The sequence below is a fragment of the Hevea brasiliensis genome, chromosome 9 (genome assembly GCF_030052815.1).
Source record: "Hevea brasiliensis isolate MT/VB/25A 57/8 chromosome 9, ASM3005281v1, whole genome shotgun sequence".
Classification (NCBI taxonomy): Eukaryota; Viridiplantae; Streptophyta; class Magnoliopsida; order Malpighiales; family Euphorbiaceae; genus Hevea; species Hevea brasiliensis.
The window spans coordinates 4,113,040-4,129,090 of NC_079501.1; the positions used below are offsets into that span (position 1 = coordinate 4,113,040).

Here is a 16,051-nt window from a genome sequence, read left to right on the forward strand (position 1 = left end):
TGAAAATAATGCAATTTTGAAACCCATTTGCTAATAGTTTGTCAAACTCTTTTAAATTCCAAATCTCATCAGTATTCAATTTTAAGATTGTGTACGCGTCTATGGTTTTCTTTATCCGCATTGAATCAGGTACTACTACAACCAAAATCTCAGTGCTGACGAATTACTTGGTTCTGTATTGAACCAGTTGGTCCATCTCAAAGCGGAAAGATTCGCCTTATATCAAAGACAAATGGGAATATTGGCGATAAAATAGACCCATGCACTTGGTTCAAATTTACCATTTACTAGCAGCTTGGGAAAAAAAATTATATAAAATTTAAAAATATATTATTCTAAAAATGATACAATCAATAATAATAATAATAATAATTCTTAGTTTAAATTGAGATTTTGTAGCACGGTCTTGAAAAATAAAAAGATTATAAAAACACTCTTAGAATACATTAAAATAACATTCTCTCATAAAAATATATATCTTTATATTGTGTTTACTTTCGGCAGGGAAAAAGAAAAAATTCCACTGCTTCCAAACTACAAATGCAAATCGAAAATAATATAAAAAAAAGGAAAATATATAAAACAGAAATAAAAAAACAATTGCAAACGGATTCTGCTGTTTTTAACATCACGCAGAAAATAGCTGACGTCAAAATATATACAATGATGATTGTCTGGGCACTGATTCTTTGCCAATCTCAAAGAACCCCTCCAAGCAGAAACTGATGGCCAAATGAAAATTCCTAGACACATCAACGATCCAACCGCAAAGGTCAATCAATGTGACTGATTTCATCCTGTTCAGAAACGCTGGACTTTGCAACGAATTCAATAAGATACCTGATGAATTATGTGTGAAAAAGAATATCAGGGTTGCAGCCATTGGACTTCACCAGTGTTCTGAATCGCTTGCACCCCATGACCAGACGAGAGAAGGATCTAATAACATGACCCAAATTCGTCTGTCATTGAAATTCATGTAAGTTCCAGATTTATAACTGATCAAATATGACAGATTGTTGATGATAAACAACAAAGTCTCTGATGGGAAAATTGCATCAAGCTACCACTGGGGAGTCCGATTCATGAGCTTCTTAGTAACTTCATTATTTCTCAAACAGGTTATCTTTAAGCTGAACCAACTTTACCAAGCCATCTCCACCACAAGTAAGAAAACCATGAGAAACAACTTGTATGTCTGTTACTGCAGCCTGCCATAATTCAATGTGATAATGGTTCAGCCACAGACACACCTAAAAATAATTCCCAAATGAAATGAAACAAATTCTTATTCTCCACAAAAAAAAACTAAGTAGAAATTGTTACCCTAACAACTCCGCCAAAACCACGTGAGCTCGGTTGCAAAAAGGTGCGCCTTTCATGCAACTTGGGCCAATGATAAACCAGTTTGGCCGCTTTGGCATCCCAAAGTTTAACATCTCCATCTTTGCTTCCAGTTAAGAATAAGCTGGTATGAGGGATGGTGGATATTTTGGTGACACTTCCTGTACTCAGATTATTCACTTAAAGTTGTTAGATGCATAAATTAAAAACACATGCAGTTACCATTCTCTAAGCCAAACATATACATACCCAAGTGAGCCTTTGGTATGTACCAAAGCATCCCGTTCTGATTCTGGTCACCTACTTTCTTACCAACCCCTGCTTGCAAGTCCATATTAGAAGGCATATTGCTTCTTCCATCACCATTATCAAAATGCCTATGCCTTTTAGTCCTTCCAGTTGCTATGTACCGAAAGTCATGAAGTCCAACATCACCACCTCTACCACCAGTTACAATAAGGGGAGATATGGAACCACTTCCAATGTCGTGATCAAACACTGAAATGGAGCGAGCACCACCTTCACACACATGCACAAAGGTTGGTGTTATTACAGATGGAGGAGTATCTAGTAACTTAATGCACAATTACACAAGCACAATTGAGATCACAAATAGTCAACACGTTAATCTTTATCAATAATGCCGCTTTGGTTAGTTAATTTGCATGACCTCATGACTCTTGGTCATTGTGAGATCAGCATACCAACTCATGCTAATTTTTGCTTAAACAAAGTCTATAACATCAACTGAAAATTGCATGCCACGTTTAGTGCATAATCATCTTGCGAAATCCATAAGGCAGAATAATACAATCGTGCATGCAATTTCAGCTAATGCAGTTTAAGAATTAGAAGAACAAAACCTTCATGACGAACAATTGAAGCTCGTGAAGTTGTGGGAGGAGCCAACGTATCCCAGACAACTACATTAACACCATTGGAGCTATATCCAGCAGCAGCAACAACTGATCCACTTGAGGTAACATATGCAACATCCCTACAAATGCACTAATATTAATCACTATATATCGTATGCAAGTATGCTACAACTTTCACAAATGCACTAATATTAACCACTACGCAGTGTATGTAACAACTTTAACAATGTGAAGATGTATGTAACAACTTTAACAATATGAAGATTCCAATTGTATATATGCAGAGTACACTAATCACCCATACATGCATTCATTTTAACCACCATGGTTGTAAAATCTAACCTTTGGTTGACATTCTTCTCCCCTTTTTGTGACAAGTACAAAATCAATCCATCATGGAACTAAAGGAAGAAAACATAAGTCCCATAGGAAACACACTCAACAGAGTTCTAAGGATGTTTCTTTCCATCAATTTTTTGTAGAACCGAAGTATCTTCTTTACCAGGCAGAATTTTAAACCAGTACCAACAACTACTACACTTTTCACAAATCCAGAAAAGGATAAAAATAATCTAAATTGCCCTGTAGAGTAGAAAGAAGAGAATACATACGATGCATGGCCATTAAAGCAGAGAGATGATTCTGTTGGGCGGATGTTGCTTCTTCCTCCAACCTCAAGCTGCCATGTGCATACAGTTCCATCTAATGCAGCTGTAGCAAACCTGTGTCCACAGTGATCAAACTGCAAAGCTGATATTGATGCAAGGGCATATGGCGGAGGAACATTTGCAGCAGGGAGCACACCATAAGTTGCAGTGGCTTTGTCCTTACCAAACTGCTCATTGTAACATTACATGTTATCAGCATGCCTAGTATATTGACAACTGGCAGCAAGAGATACAAACAACATTCACAATCTTCTTGGCTGAGCATGATTCAAACATCAAATGTTCATTGATTGTTTTTCATTTAAAGGGACTTTTGAGGCTCTCAAATCGGCACTTGTTTTTAGTGCTTGAGCCTTTCATAAATGCTAATGTCATGGTTTGTTAAAATAGCAGTGTCAGCAAGTGAAAAATGAGAAATTACTTCCCATGTGTATACTGCTCAACTGCATCATTCCAGTTCTTCGTGCACTTTAGCAATGAATCTTGAGATGATGGATGCATTTAACAAATCAAATACTGTTTCAACAAGTGAATACAGTGTTATCTCCTTTTTTTTTTAATCCCTTTTAATTCATTTGACACATGGATGAAGTCATCAACATCATTTTACCAGTGTAAGCCAGAATAAACAAAAACTTCTCCATACTATGAAGAACCATTTGATAAACAACCAGGTTGAATTAAATTAAAAAAAAAAAAAGTTTTTTTACAATTTTTTTTTAAAATTTTCAGAGAAGAAATAGAAAGAGTTTGTCTCTGCTCCATTGAGTAGAAAAATGATATAAAGATAAAACCTCTGGAAGAAAACGGATGCAACTGCCATATAGAAGCTTTTTATATGTGCAACACTATTAATAAACAATATCAATCTTCTCATGGTCAAAGTCTCATACCTCCCACAAGTAAATGTGAGTATTGCTGGATCCAACCAGAAAAAAGGGTCTTGAGGGGTGACTACAGAAAGCCCTTGTACTTATATTTTCCAAGGTAGCTGGTGGGTCAACAAACTCCTCAAAATCCTCCTGTACTTCCCAACCTAAGCCAGAGGCACCAATACCAGCATAACCTGGAATACCAAATGCTCCACCGCCTGTCAAGTCTCTCCTTGGTCTTGCTAAAGAACCCATGCCAAGGGTTGCCCCACCCAACCCAAGGTGTGCCCCTTTCTTGCTCCCAAGACCAACACCAGGAGAAACACAAGTTGGAACTGGAGTTGATTCAGCACCTGCCCAACCATTTGGTGGCCAATCAGCATCAGACCAGATATATTCTGATTGATCTCCAAAAGGAATCCCATCTTCCCAACTAAAGAAAATTATGCCCTATACGAGATGAAATTCAACATTAGATTGACAGAAGTTTGAAGCTATAATCTAGTAACATGAACGATATTTTCAGAAAAAAGCAGAAAATCATATTTTGAGATTAACCTTTCTGTTGCTAGAAATTGCAGCTTGCCTTTCGCAGACAGAGTTAATACAGAGTGCCTGCTCAAAGTTAAAGAATCAAGAACTGTCAAATATATTGGAAGTCTTTGATGACATTCACTTTTGGAATCTAATAATAAAATTCATTGAAATGAATGGGAGTCTTTTAGAAAGGCCATCCATATAGGATGGATAAAATATGAGGCAGAAGAATTACCTCCAACAGCTCTCCGTCTCTCTTATAGATTTCTTTAGCAGTTTGGAAATGTGGCACCTCCCTGGCAATAGTTGAGTCCTTCTGCCATGAAGTTAGAAAAGCTCGGCCATTCTTAAATAAACCCTTAGCAGATGATTCAACTTCATCACTGGAAGGATTATTTCCTAACCTCACTTCCTGATCTAGAACTTCCTTGGTTTCGTAGTCCTCTCTGATGCTCTTATATAAACCACTCCAGTCTTCAGAGGATCCATGATTGACAAATTGTAACCAGTTTATATTTTCTTGTGCAAAACCTTCTATTATTAGGTTAGGGTCAGCACAGGTGTCCCATAATATGTCAAAAGTTGATAATTCATCTTTGCTGTTCATTATGTCTGCACTTGCATCCTGATAGAGGACTTCGGCTTGAGACGGATTAGATTCTCGTATCCATGCAAGAGTTGGCATGGGCAATCTATTCTCTACTTTCAGTAGCAGGAATGAGCCGAATACTTTTATATGATAAGATGAAAGATGTATGAGTGTGGTCTTCAGTACCTTAGATAATATCAATGAGAGTGATACAATTTGTTCTGCTATGCTGTTATCAGATCGAAAATTCATTGAACTAGATGCCCAGGAAGTAACTTTGCTATGGGATGCTCCAGAGAAGCAACTATCTTCAACATTAATGGATAGCAAATGCAGCTTATGTTTCATTAATCTGGACATGTGCTGCCACAAACAAGCCCCTATAATATGCCATTTCTCATCTTCTGAAAATGAGCGCATTGTTTCTCTATTTAAATTACATGGGTGATTTTTTGTAGTCCCATGCCCTGATCCTGCATCATCCACAGACAAATCGCTAGCCAACAACTCTGCTATATGGTAAAGGATGTTCTTGAGATTTTCCATATCTACTTCATATGGGATATGCCCATTGGTGCATGTAATCAAGAGCGGTTGCACCATCAACAAAAGACCTTTCAAATTTCGCTGAAGCCAAGCAGATGCAAAATGTACATAGAATTCATATAAATCAAGGATAACAAGGGTCCTTGCAGTCACATCCTCAGATAAGAAGCCACAAATTATCCTCATAGCACTTCTTAAACTCCACAACATTCGCATGATACCTTGAAAGTAATGTGCCTGAGTATCGGACCATGTGGATCTAACTTCACCAGACACATCATTGTCAATATAAAATGATTTTGGTTGTAGGCAAGTTATATTACAGGAGACAATAAACCGTGAAAGTAAAAGGGAAATATCTTCTATAGATTTCAAAAGTGGCTTATGTAGAACACGATACAGGACTAATTTGCCAACAGAATGGCTCTCATCTGAGTGATCTAGAGAAGCATAGCCAAGTAATATATCATATCCAATAAACAGTAATCCATTATTGCACAACCAGACCAAAATCTGTAAAACAGAAGTAAACAAAAATTATTCGCTATTGGATAACAATAGTTGGAAAGTACAAGCTGAGGTTAACAACAAAGTAACAGCATTATCAATAGAAGAACTGGGGGGAAGGGGTGCTCCCTTACTCCATATTACACATCCCCTCCCCCCTCAAAATTTTTGACCTGACCACACCCATATAATAATATGATAATAAAGAATGCCCCCAATTTTCATGTTAATTCACCATCTCACACTTGTGCTACGTTGGGGAGGGAGAGAGAAAGGGGGTGGGGGGGCGCGCAGGAGAGGGAGGAGGAGAGAAAATGGGCTGTGGGGTCCACAATTTTGTTTCTTAAGATGTGGGCCCCACAGTCCCATTTCTTCCCCCTCTCCCAAACACAACATTGGTCTCTCTAGTTCTTTCTTATTCTATTTTCTTGTCTACAAGTACAAAACCCCTCAGAATTTTCTAGGTCCCAGTAACATTTGGAGAATTCTTCATTTCTTCAAGCCTCTAAATTTATCAATTTTTGCAATATAAGGATATAGCATCTATTAGTAAGATAACTTCTCCCATTTGTCTAACTTTTTTAGGGGGAAAAACTTCTCCCATTTGTCTAACTTTTTAAGGGGGAAAAATACTTTAACCGTTCCTCACACCCCCCATACCCCCCACACCCCCCCCCCTCCCGCGAAGACACCCCCAGCACAAATTTCTGGCTCTGTCACTGAGCACTATAGTCCATAAAAGTACTTACCATTTTGATTAGGTGAGAAGAAGCCACTGAAAACTTCTGCTCAAACTTTGTAAGTCCTGTATACAACTTGTCTCGAAAATTTTTTTGTAATTCTTCGTATTGATGAACCTCACAATCCCTGAAGCATGTAGACAGTTGAACAGATCCTAAGATAGAGTCAGGCCAACTAGGATGCTCCACCATCAACTTTGAGAAATACTGAAGAGCCAAATCTAATTTAGCACAGGACTCCAGATGCAAAGCTACACTGTCTGACAACCAATTAAGGGAATCACTAGCAGATGGCTTTAAAATTCCGCGTAGAATTAGAGTATGATCAACATCTAATATACTCCCTTGATCCGTACCCCCAGAAATGCTGGAGGAAGATGAGAGGCACTCTAAAGCTTCAAGCTGAAAATAAGAAATATCAATCACATTTATAATTAGAAGCACAATGAAATATATTTGCACATGCAATCATGTACATAAAAAGCCTTTCATAACAACAAAAGAAAATTCAAGAATATTTATAAAAGATTGAAAGACTCCAAAGCTTCAAGCTCAAACATTAATCATATGTTCTGTTAGAAACATTGCGAAATAGATGCATGAGCACACAAAGAATCATTCAAACTTTAGGCTGCAGCTATTATAATTGTATGACTTTAATTAGCATCTGGCAGCCTTTTGGAGGCACAAACTTCCTAGCTCTTAAAGCTGTTCTAGATATGTATCAATTCAATTAATGTTTGAAAGCTCCCTGAAGACTCTAATGGTCGACCTGGCTGTAAAACCCCATCCAGAAATTTTAGGGTTTTCTGGGGATCCATTTGGTGATATTTAATTTGACATATACTGTCCACAAAACGAAATGTAAAGGAAACTTACAGGAAGCCCACTTCTGTTGAAGGCAGTTGCCGCCATAAAAGTTGCCCACCTACTGAGAGTTGCAGCATTTTGCTCCCCTATGGCATTTCTCATGCAACTTTTGGTTGCTAATTTGAGGCAATGTAGACCAATATGGGGGTCCATAAAAGCAGTGTGATTGGATGAAATAGCATATTTGTCAATCACAGAACTAGTTTGGAAACCAACCATGCATAGAAAAGACTGCAAGCAATTGCCCAGCTCCCACTGCAAACCAAAACAAGTTTCTGTTAAATTACAAATCTGAAAAATTAGATGTCATGCATGCAATTATACGTGAGAATGCCTTTCAGGAACATAAAAAAGGAAGAGAGAGAGAGAGAGAGAGAGAGAGAGTTCAGAGGTCAAATATTCACAATTCAGAAACCTCAAGCAGGCTTGCAAGCCAGTAATCGCCTCTCTCAGTTGCAGCTGGAAGTATAAACTTTGTGATCAAGTGATGTTGTAATGGCCCACCATGACCCTCAACAAGCCGGCAAATTATTAATGCAAGTTGTTCATCCCCAAGATTCTTTGCACAGACAGTGATTGCAGAATAATTATCACCTCCAAGTAGAAAGAAAGCAATAGCTAGCTCCAGTTGATGTCTTCCCATTAAGACATAAGCATTTTTTAAAGCAGCTGCTTTATTTTTCTCCTCCTGTAGCAATAATTAAATAAAAAATTGATGACCTTTTTCCAATGGCAATGAAGTGAAATGCACACAGAAACCAAAAAGAATCAATGGGCCATAAACTGAGACTTTGAAAGGAAAAACCAAACTTGCAACTGGGGAAGTGTATATCCATTTGGGAATAGTTGTGTCTTTACAACTCGAATATAGGTGGAGACAGACAGCCAGTTTGTATATCCAAATTCTCATGCTAAGGCAACAACCGATAACAAGAAGTTGGTGACATAAACCCTTTTCCAAAAAAAAATTGTTTGATGATGTTTTTTTTTCCCCATTCACAACTAATTATTAATGATTTCGGTAAGTACATAACGAGCTTTGAAGCCTATAACTTTGCACATATGACATACCTGAAAATTGCGAGAAAGAAATCCCACCAAGAGTTTGTCCTTTTCATCTTTACTGATTTTAAAAAGACCAGCCAAGACTTGAAGTCTATTCAATGCAATGTATAAGAGGGCACAATCTTTAGGATCTCTGTTTCTTAGATACTGCTTTCTTGCTAATTTCTCCACCTACAGTACACCAACCAGTAAAAGTATTCAAGGAAAAAAAAATTAAAAACAAGGAGCTTGGGTCCAGAAACTGTCCATCAGAAATTGTCATAATTAAAGGCAAAAGATTGAGGATATGAGTACATAATTCAATCATTACAGTTCCCAATTAATATCTTCCAGAAGCAGAAAATTTCCTTCCAAGCACAAAATGGTCCAGAAAAATTAAAGCAGTTGCTTAATCAAAAAAAGATTTATTAGCAACAGTGGCTGTTCAAAAGTATAGTGCACCTGAAGAATATGCAGTCAAAATATCCATTTTTCGCATATTCAAAAGGGGGTTTATCCCATGAAGGACAACATTTTTCCATTTAATACACACACAAACATTGAATACTTCAGGTACTGTTCACAGCCACTCTTTTTTCCTCTCTTTTCTCCCTCTAATGAAATCTAATTCAATTTCTTAACCATAAAATGCCCTTCATCAAATTTGAACCTTAAAATTCATCAATTGCGTGAAATTTTCCAACCATAAAAACATTAGTAGTCTGGTTGGTGTCTTACATCACTATAACTGCATAGTTCAGTCCAGTTGCATGATGTAATAAATCTCTACCACCATGGTATTGCAATAGTTGGTGTCCAACTTAATTTGATTTCAATTAGCAAAAAAAAGCTTTCAGATTAATTTGGAAAAAATAGACTATTAAGAAATTGTCCATTAGCGTCCGGAAAAACATCATCTACACTTCCAGTTACTTTTGAGAGATTTAAGGCTGACAAGGCATTTTGAATTTTGATGGTTTACATGCTTTATTGTAGCTAGTTCCAATTGCCATAACCAATATCATGGACCAAGAAATGCTACAATAGAAACAGGATAGAACCTTCTCTTACAAATGAACATTGAGAAAAGTTGTTCTCCTAAAATGGAAAATGAAGATAATAATATGTCAAAGTATTACCCTTGTGCGTAGTTGTGCAACATTGGTAAACCAAAATCCAACTCCAAGAGTCTGCATTTCTTTCCATGTTGGTTCATTTGGAAGAAAAGAACTAATCAAAGTTTCCTGACACTCAGAGTGGAAGGCCCAACTCATTAGCCTAGTGTCAACTACCAATTCTTCCACTGATGATGACCTACCAAAGCCTCGACAAAACTGTAACTGTTGAAACCTTAAAGCAACCCAAAACCTTGAAAGATACAAAAGAAAGGGGATCGGTATCAGAAATAATTAATTACAAAATTGCCAACAGCTTTAGAAATAACATGAATAAAAAAGCCAGCATCATTTTACAAGAGCTCAAAATTAGTATAAGCACTTGCAATGGATCATTAACATTTTGCATTCTCTTCGGCATTGATGCTTAAACATCACATGCTATTGGTATGTTAACTCCAATAAAGATTTGAACCCAAGAACCATACCGACCATTGCCACCAAAATCCCAAGAAAAAAGAAGCAACGAAAAAAGAAGCAACATCTAAAGTAGTTAACCAACCAAATTCAGAGGTACCTTCGGCCAGGTTCATCAAGATTGTCATAGGCAGAAGAAGAGTGCTGAATTTCAGTAAGAAGATCTATAATAGCAAGAATTTGCAACTTCTCAATATTAGTTAAAGCTGCTAACTCATACATCTTCTCAAGAGGCTCCACAAAACCACAAAGCTCAGATGTTGTAGATGAAGTAAATAAATGATTGGAGTCACTGGACATGGTGTCATGCACAAAAAACTGTGAAGATGAAGTAGGTAATCTTGCATCAGCACTCCATTGAAATTCCTCATCCATTGAATCTTTCAACGTAAGTTTTTCAAAATAGTTCGACAAAGGAATCTGTGGAGCAATATGGCATTTCTTTCCAGAACTACACTTTTTCTCAGAAGCATGACCAGAAGTAAGAAATTCAACAAGATGCCTCAAAGATACATATGCACGTTTCCAATTGCCTAAACACATTGGAAAAGACAAGGAATAAGTGATACGTCATTGGTTACATAAGGGGCACAGAAAAAGCACACTCAAATAGACAGGTAATATTTAAGCTTAATCTTACAAAACTTGAAAATGAGCATTGCCCAGAACAAGTAAATTACTATCCTAAAGTACCTGAATATAAATTCATAAGGAGAGCCTCAGGATGATAAACAGGTAAAGTTCTCCTTAACTTCTCTGCTATTTCTACCAGGCTCCAAAAACCAAGCATGTGACATGAACCATGTTTTAGCTGAGCCTTAGGTACAAACAAACTGCTTGATTGGCAATCAATTTTATCATTAATCTTTATGGGAAGTGATGATTTCGTGAGATCACCAATACTGATATCCAAATCAGTGAATATAGATGAAAGAATGCCTTTATCTTTTCCAACTTCACCATCCACCCTAATAAAATTTGAATGGCGTTTGGCCAGTTGTTCATCATCTACAAGGAACAACCACTGACTAAAAATACTAAAGTAGTTATCATGAACAATAACAGCTGCAGCCTGCGGGCCCCAAAGCAAGTCATGAATAGCAGGGAAAGTATGAGTAACTGCAATACAAGTCCAATTGTGCAGGTTCAAAGATTTTCCAAGCTTCACCAATGTCTGACCACCAGAACACTTCTGAGCATATACCTGCAAATTATTCTGTGTGCAAACCCCAAGAAATAACCGACCATTACCTAAAGCTAACCAATTTAAAGCCACAACATCTCCATCAATGGATAATATATCCTCTAACACAAAACATCCAGCTCCTATAAGGTTTATGCTGTCCCAAATATGAAGAATGCTAGTGCCATCTATTTTACTCGCCACAGAGATAGTTGCAATCTTCTGACCACAGTCAGTCAAACATATAGCATTAACAGGGCCTTGATGTGCAACAAATTTACCAACAAGTTCCCATAGTATCTGAGAGTGAGGAGTTCGCAATTTAGAAGAGTTACTTCTCCACAGTTTCAAGCTACCATCAGAGAAGCCAGTAGCCATAATATAGGCAGGAACACAGCAGCAACTACCTCTGTCAAATCCTAGTTTTTCATGCATAGGAATCAAATTACCTGGACCTACAACAGAAAAACTAGTAATCTGGTCATGAGAGTAAGGCTCTGGAAACTGAGAGGAGCAAGGGTTAACACCAAGACAGTATCTTTTATTGGCAAAAGTATTTTCAAATTTCCATGTGAACATAGGGCTGTTTTGATCATCAAAATTACATTCACAGGAAGTCGCTGGTAAGTCATAGGAATGTAAAGTGACTTCCCATGATAGAGCTTGAAAGCTTTTCATCCATACCCCCAAAAGCATAAATTTATTGTACTCAAATGTCTTGTCACAGGTAGAAGGAAGGGGTATTGCAAAGATGTTGAGGACACCATCCTCATAAGGACCATGACCTGTTAGAGGTATGGTGCATATAAAGTGACATACTATGTCTTCTTCTCCTTCAATTTGAGAAATCCTAACTAGAAAGCAATCTATTCCTCCAACATGGCCCATAAGAAGTACACAGTCTTCATCCAACACAGAAGGTGCCCACTTCAAGCTTGTATACTTGGAACATGAATCATTAGTTACAAATTTTCCACAAAGTTTCCATGTCGGAATAAATGTAGAAAAGTCCAAATTGCAGTTCGAAATGGTTGAAACAGACCAAAATAGAACCAACCCATTAGAGTCCAAAGAAGCAGCCAATTCAAGTTCATAAATATAAGGATGCATAGCAACTTCTAAGATTTTTCCAGTATGTCCCCCATTTAGAACACCACGAGCTGAGTATGATAAGTACTTATATACCCTTGAATTGTTAAATAATGTGTTCTCAATATCACCAAATCTTTGGGTATGTAACAGAGACCAAACCAAGGAATTACAAGGTAATAAATGAACCAAAGAGCATATTTCAGGTGGACCAGACAAGCAGTTCCTCAAGATAATGACCTTATTAAGAAGTAAAGAATCGTTAAATTTTGAAAAATCAGCTCCATGAAGATGTCCCCCTTCAAGGTCCTGCAGTTCTTGTCTCTTCCACAGTGTAACACGAGGAAACCTCATGGGCGAGACATCATCAAGACAATGAATGGCCCAAAAAGTAATTACAGTTCCTGGACCAAACCCAATGAACCACTCACATCTGCCAACCCTGTCATGTCCATACCTTTCAGTGGAGAAGATCTGATTAGTGTCTTCTCCAGTTCTATATATACCCCCGCTTTCTATTGCCCAGTTCAAAAATATATCCGTGCCCAAATTTCCATTCAACACCTGGTTAATCTCAATTACAGCAGCAACACAAAAGAATTTCCTAGATGTTTTGCGATCATTATTTTCCTTGCCAAACTTTCTAACCTTTCCATTGTCTACCTCAGTCCATAGCCTTGCCGTTCCATCTAGGCAGCAAGTTAATAACATGTTCCTTGGAAAATATTTTGCATCTCTTTGTGATGGTCTTGCTGTTAGTGGCCTCCACTGAAGCATAAAGACAGGCTGAGGATGACGAAGCTCAAATTTTTCATATTCAGATATGCTGTCCCCATAACATACTAGCACACATTTGCTTGCACTGCTAGGTCCTTTAATATGCAATTTACTTGGATAGGCAGCAGTTGCTGATGGTCCCTCAATTGACCAGGTTGCAGAAACCAGATTTTGAGGCTCATCTCTCTTAAACTTCCAAGCTATTTCCCATGACCTGTTTCTCCTTCTCCACAAAATCACATCGATTCCACCAGCAAGTATCCCGTCCCCAGAGCCAGTCCATTTGATTGCTTCCACCTTTGTAGACTGTAAAAGCACTGCATTCTGGCTCCAACAAAATGAACCTGAATATGAGTGAAAGAAAATTGAATTTTGAGATATCCAACAATTTTTAAAATATAGAAACGACCCATTATCTGATCAAGGATGACAAGGAACGACTATAGTGTATACTATTATCTTTAAACCAACAAATTTACAGAATTTTATCCAAGAATTAGGGCTTCAGGCTTCTCTCTGTTTTCCCATTCAACTGTTTAAATCATTTTTGCACTCTCTGTTCCCTCTGAAAGTCAATGAATTAAGCTAAATCATGTCTATACAATTCTTTATCATTAGCAATTCTTTTCTTCAATCAAATATCACGTATTTAGTTTCTCTAAATGTGGCCACTGACTTCGAGTAAAGCACATAACAGTAACTCTAACTTTATTATTACCTTTGGAGCTTCCGGAATCATGTGAGAACACATAGATGCAGTTGTCTGACGCAGCAGCAAGCTCTCCTATCGACGGCGTTACTGGGGACCAAGAAACGGCAGTGACAGCAGATGAATGGTCGCCGGAGAGCTCGAAAACTTGCCGGAGAATGGGGCCGATCAGAAATTCGTCGGAGGAAAGAGGGGATGGGAAGTGAGAAATCACCAAAAGGGAAGAGGCTCCATAAGCGATCCATGCGTAACCAGCAAATTCCGGTAGCCAGTCGATAGTGGCTCCGGATCGGGTTGGCGCTGGTGGGATGGTGTCGGATCTAAGGATAGAAAGAGGGAGATGATCAGCGGGGTCGATGGTGGAGGTTGAGTGTTGGCAAGAAGAGATTGTTTCCGACATTTGCTTTGGCTGTGGAGCCAGTGAGCGCCAACGGGAAATTAGAGTTTTGTTTTAGCTGTTAACCCTACTAGAAAAAAAAGGCTGCAAGGAAATTAGCATTTGATTCTATTTGTAAATTAAATTTGAATTATAAGTTAAAACCTATTTATAAGTTGAATATTAAAAATAAATTACTATTTAATTTAATTTATAAGTAAAAGTTATAAATAATGATATATTTATTTATTTTAAATTAAATAAAAAATTATATTATTTTAATAAATTTTAAAAATATTAATAATTATTCATATTCTTTCATCAAAATATAAACAATCTATTTTTGTCATTGGATTCATTGATATTAGTACTCATAAGAGTATGATGAACCCCACTGTTCTTCCTGAAAAAGTTTGGATTACTCGTTCAGAATACTTTCATACAGTAAATGAAAAGGTATCCATGACTGATCTTATTACAAAAAAAAATCAATTGAAATGTAATTTTTCTCTAACTGTATTATATGTACAACGGTAATCGGCATAAACCTTTTTAATAAGGACTTGTTGATTGATTTTGACATGTATCAACTCAAGAGCTTCAAATTTTGCCCATTATGATAAAATATAAAAGGTTTTTTAAAATATTTTACCACAATTCAAAAGATATCTCAGCCCATAAGAAATTTCTGCTCAGTTCCAAGCTTTAGTGTAGATGTATGAGATCATGTTATTTAAAAAAAATAGTCACTTGGCTCGAACCAATATTGAATTTCTATTAATGCAATTTGAAAATGGAAAATACTATCCTGAACCACACATTGTTTAAGAGTTATTAAAGTTTCCAGATAATGATCTGACTAAAAAATAAATCTAACAGTTTATTGGAATTGTCAACTATCTAAGAGACTTTATTCTGCATGTGTCTAGATATATTTTCCTCCTGTCAAAAATGCTGAAAAAATAGGCCCCTTCTTTGAGCACTACACAAACAACAATTGTACAAAAATTAAAGAAAATCACACAGAATTCACCCCCCTTAAGGATCCTTCACATAGGATAAAGGATCTTACATTTCTGTGGTCATGCTAGCGGACAGTTTAAAGACTCTGAAAAATATTATCATACAGTCTACAAAGAAATTCTGAAAATAAAAAAAAAAAATGAATTTCATCTCATAGGGCACTATTTTCTGATCATCATGGATAATTCATCCTCTCCCAATGTACTATATTTTAAAAATAAGAGTCTTCCTAAATCACATATCTTGAGATTAAAAAATTGATTTTTCAAATATGAGTTTACTGTCCATAATATAAAAGTAGACCTCAACTTAATTCCTGATCTCCTCACCCGACCACTTTCTATCCAACTTCTTATTTCTCTTCACTCAATCCCTCTCATCTTCATGGCCAAGCCCTCCAGCTTTAAAACTCCTTCATTTTTAATTCCAGCACTGTAAAGTTTTCCACTGGGATGCAATGCATTAATAACATTCCGCCAATCAATATATTTGTAAACAATCACCTCTTTTATTTCTAAAAGCTTGCAAATATTGTTAGACAAAAGCAAGAGACACACTTTATATTTTGTCTAGATGCTCCATTCCTCACCAACTTTTGTATAGACCTCCAAGAAAATTTGCTCTATGAGGAAATTTATTTTTTATGGTGCACGGTCACTCTGCATGCCATCGCTTTTGAAGTTCATACCCTAGGGCTCTACAATTTC

At 37.0% G+C, this 16,051-nt stretch overlaps 1 protein-coding gene across 3 annotated transcripts; it reads right to left on the reverse strand.

The window, feature by feature from the left end:
* Nucleotides 1–442: 442 nt before the first annotated feature.
* LOC110632123 (uncharacterized) lies at nt 443–14,436 on the reverse strand. 3 transcript variants are annotated; one of them, XR_009151109.1, is made up of 17 exons: nt 13,955–14,436; nt 10,881–13,580; nt 10,288–10,720; nt 9,735–9,963; nt 8,623–8,787; nt 7,967–8,239; nt 7,561–7,806; nt 6,691–7,083; nt 4,535–5,947; nt 4,321–4,377; nt 3,784–4,212; nt 2,834–3,057; nt 2,208–2,341; nt 1,594–1,863; nt 1,327–1,505; nt 841–1,211; nt 443–743 (listed from the first exon to the last, which is right to left on the reverse strand). XR_009151109.1 is itself a non-coding variant. In XM_021780238.2 (16 exons), the coding sequence occupies exons 1-16, from the start codon at nt 14,343–14,345 to the stop codon at nt 1,107–1,109; spliced, it is 7,641 nt and encodes a 2,546-aa protein (XP_021635930.2). In that variant the 5' UTR covers nt 14,346–14,436; the 3' UTR covers nt 443–1,106. The 3 variants fall into 3 exon arrangements, 2 of the variants coding, with proteins under 2 accessions (XP_021635930.2, XP_021635931.2); XM_021780238.2 differs by having other exon boundaries at nt 443–1,211; XM_021780239.2 differs by having other exon boundaries at nt 443–1,211; nt 10,881–13,560; nt 13,955–14,136.
* Nucleotides 14,437–16,051: the final 1,615 nt, after the last annotated feature.

Bases quoted from the DNA above. Each gene is read 5' to 3' on its own strand.
- LOC110632123 (XM_021780238.2), bottom strand. From the start codon at position 14,345: ATGTCGGAAACAATCTCTTCTTGCCAACACTCAACCTCCACCATCGAC. The intron at 10,721-10,880 runs GTACTTTAGGAT...CAATGTGTTTAG, and splicing joins CCTTATGAATTTATATTCAG to GCAATTGGAAACGTGCATAT. The intron at 4,213-4,320 runs GTTAATCTCAAA...CATCTCGTATAG, and splicing joins CAATTTCTAGCAACAGAAAG to GGCATAATTTTCTTTAGTTG.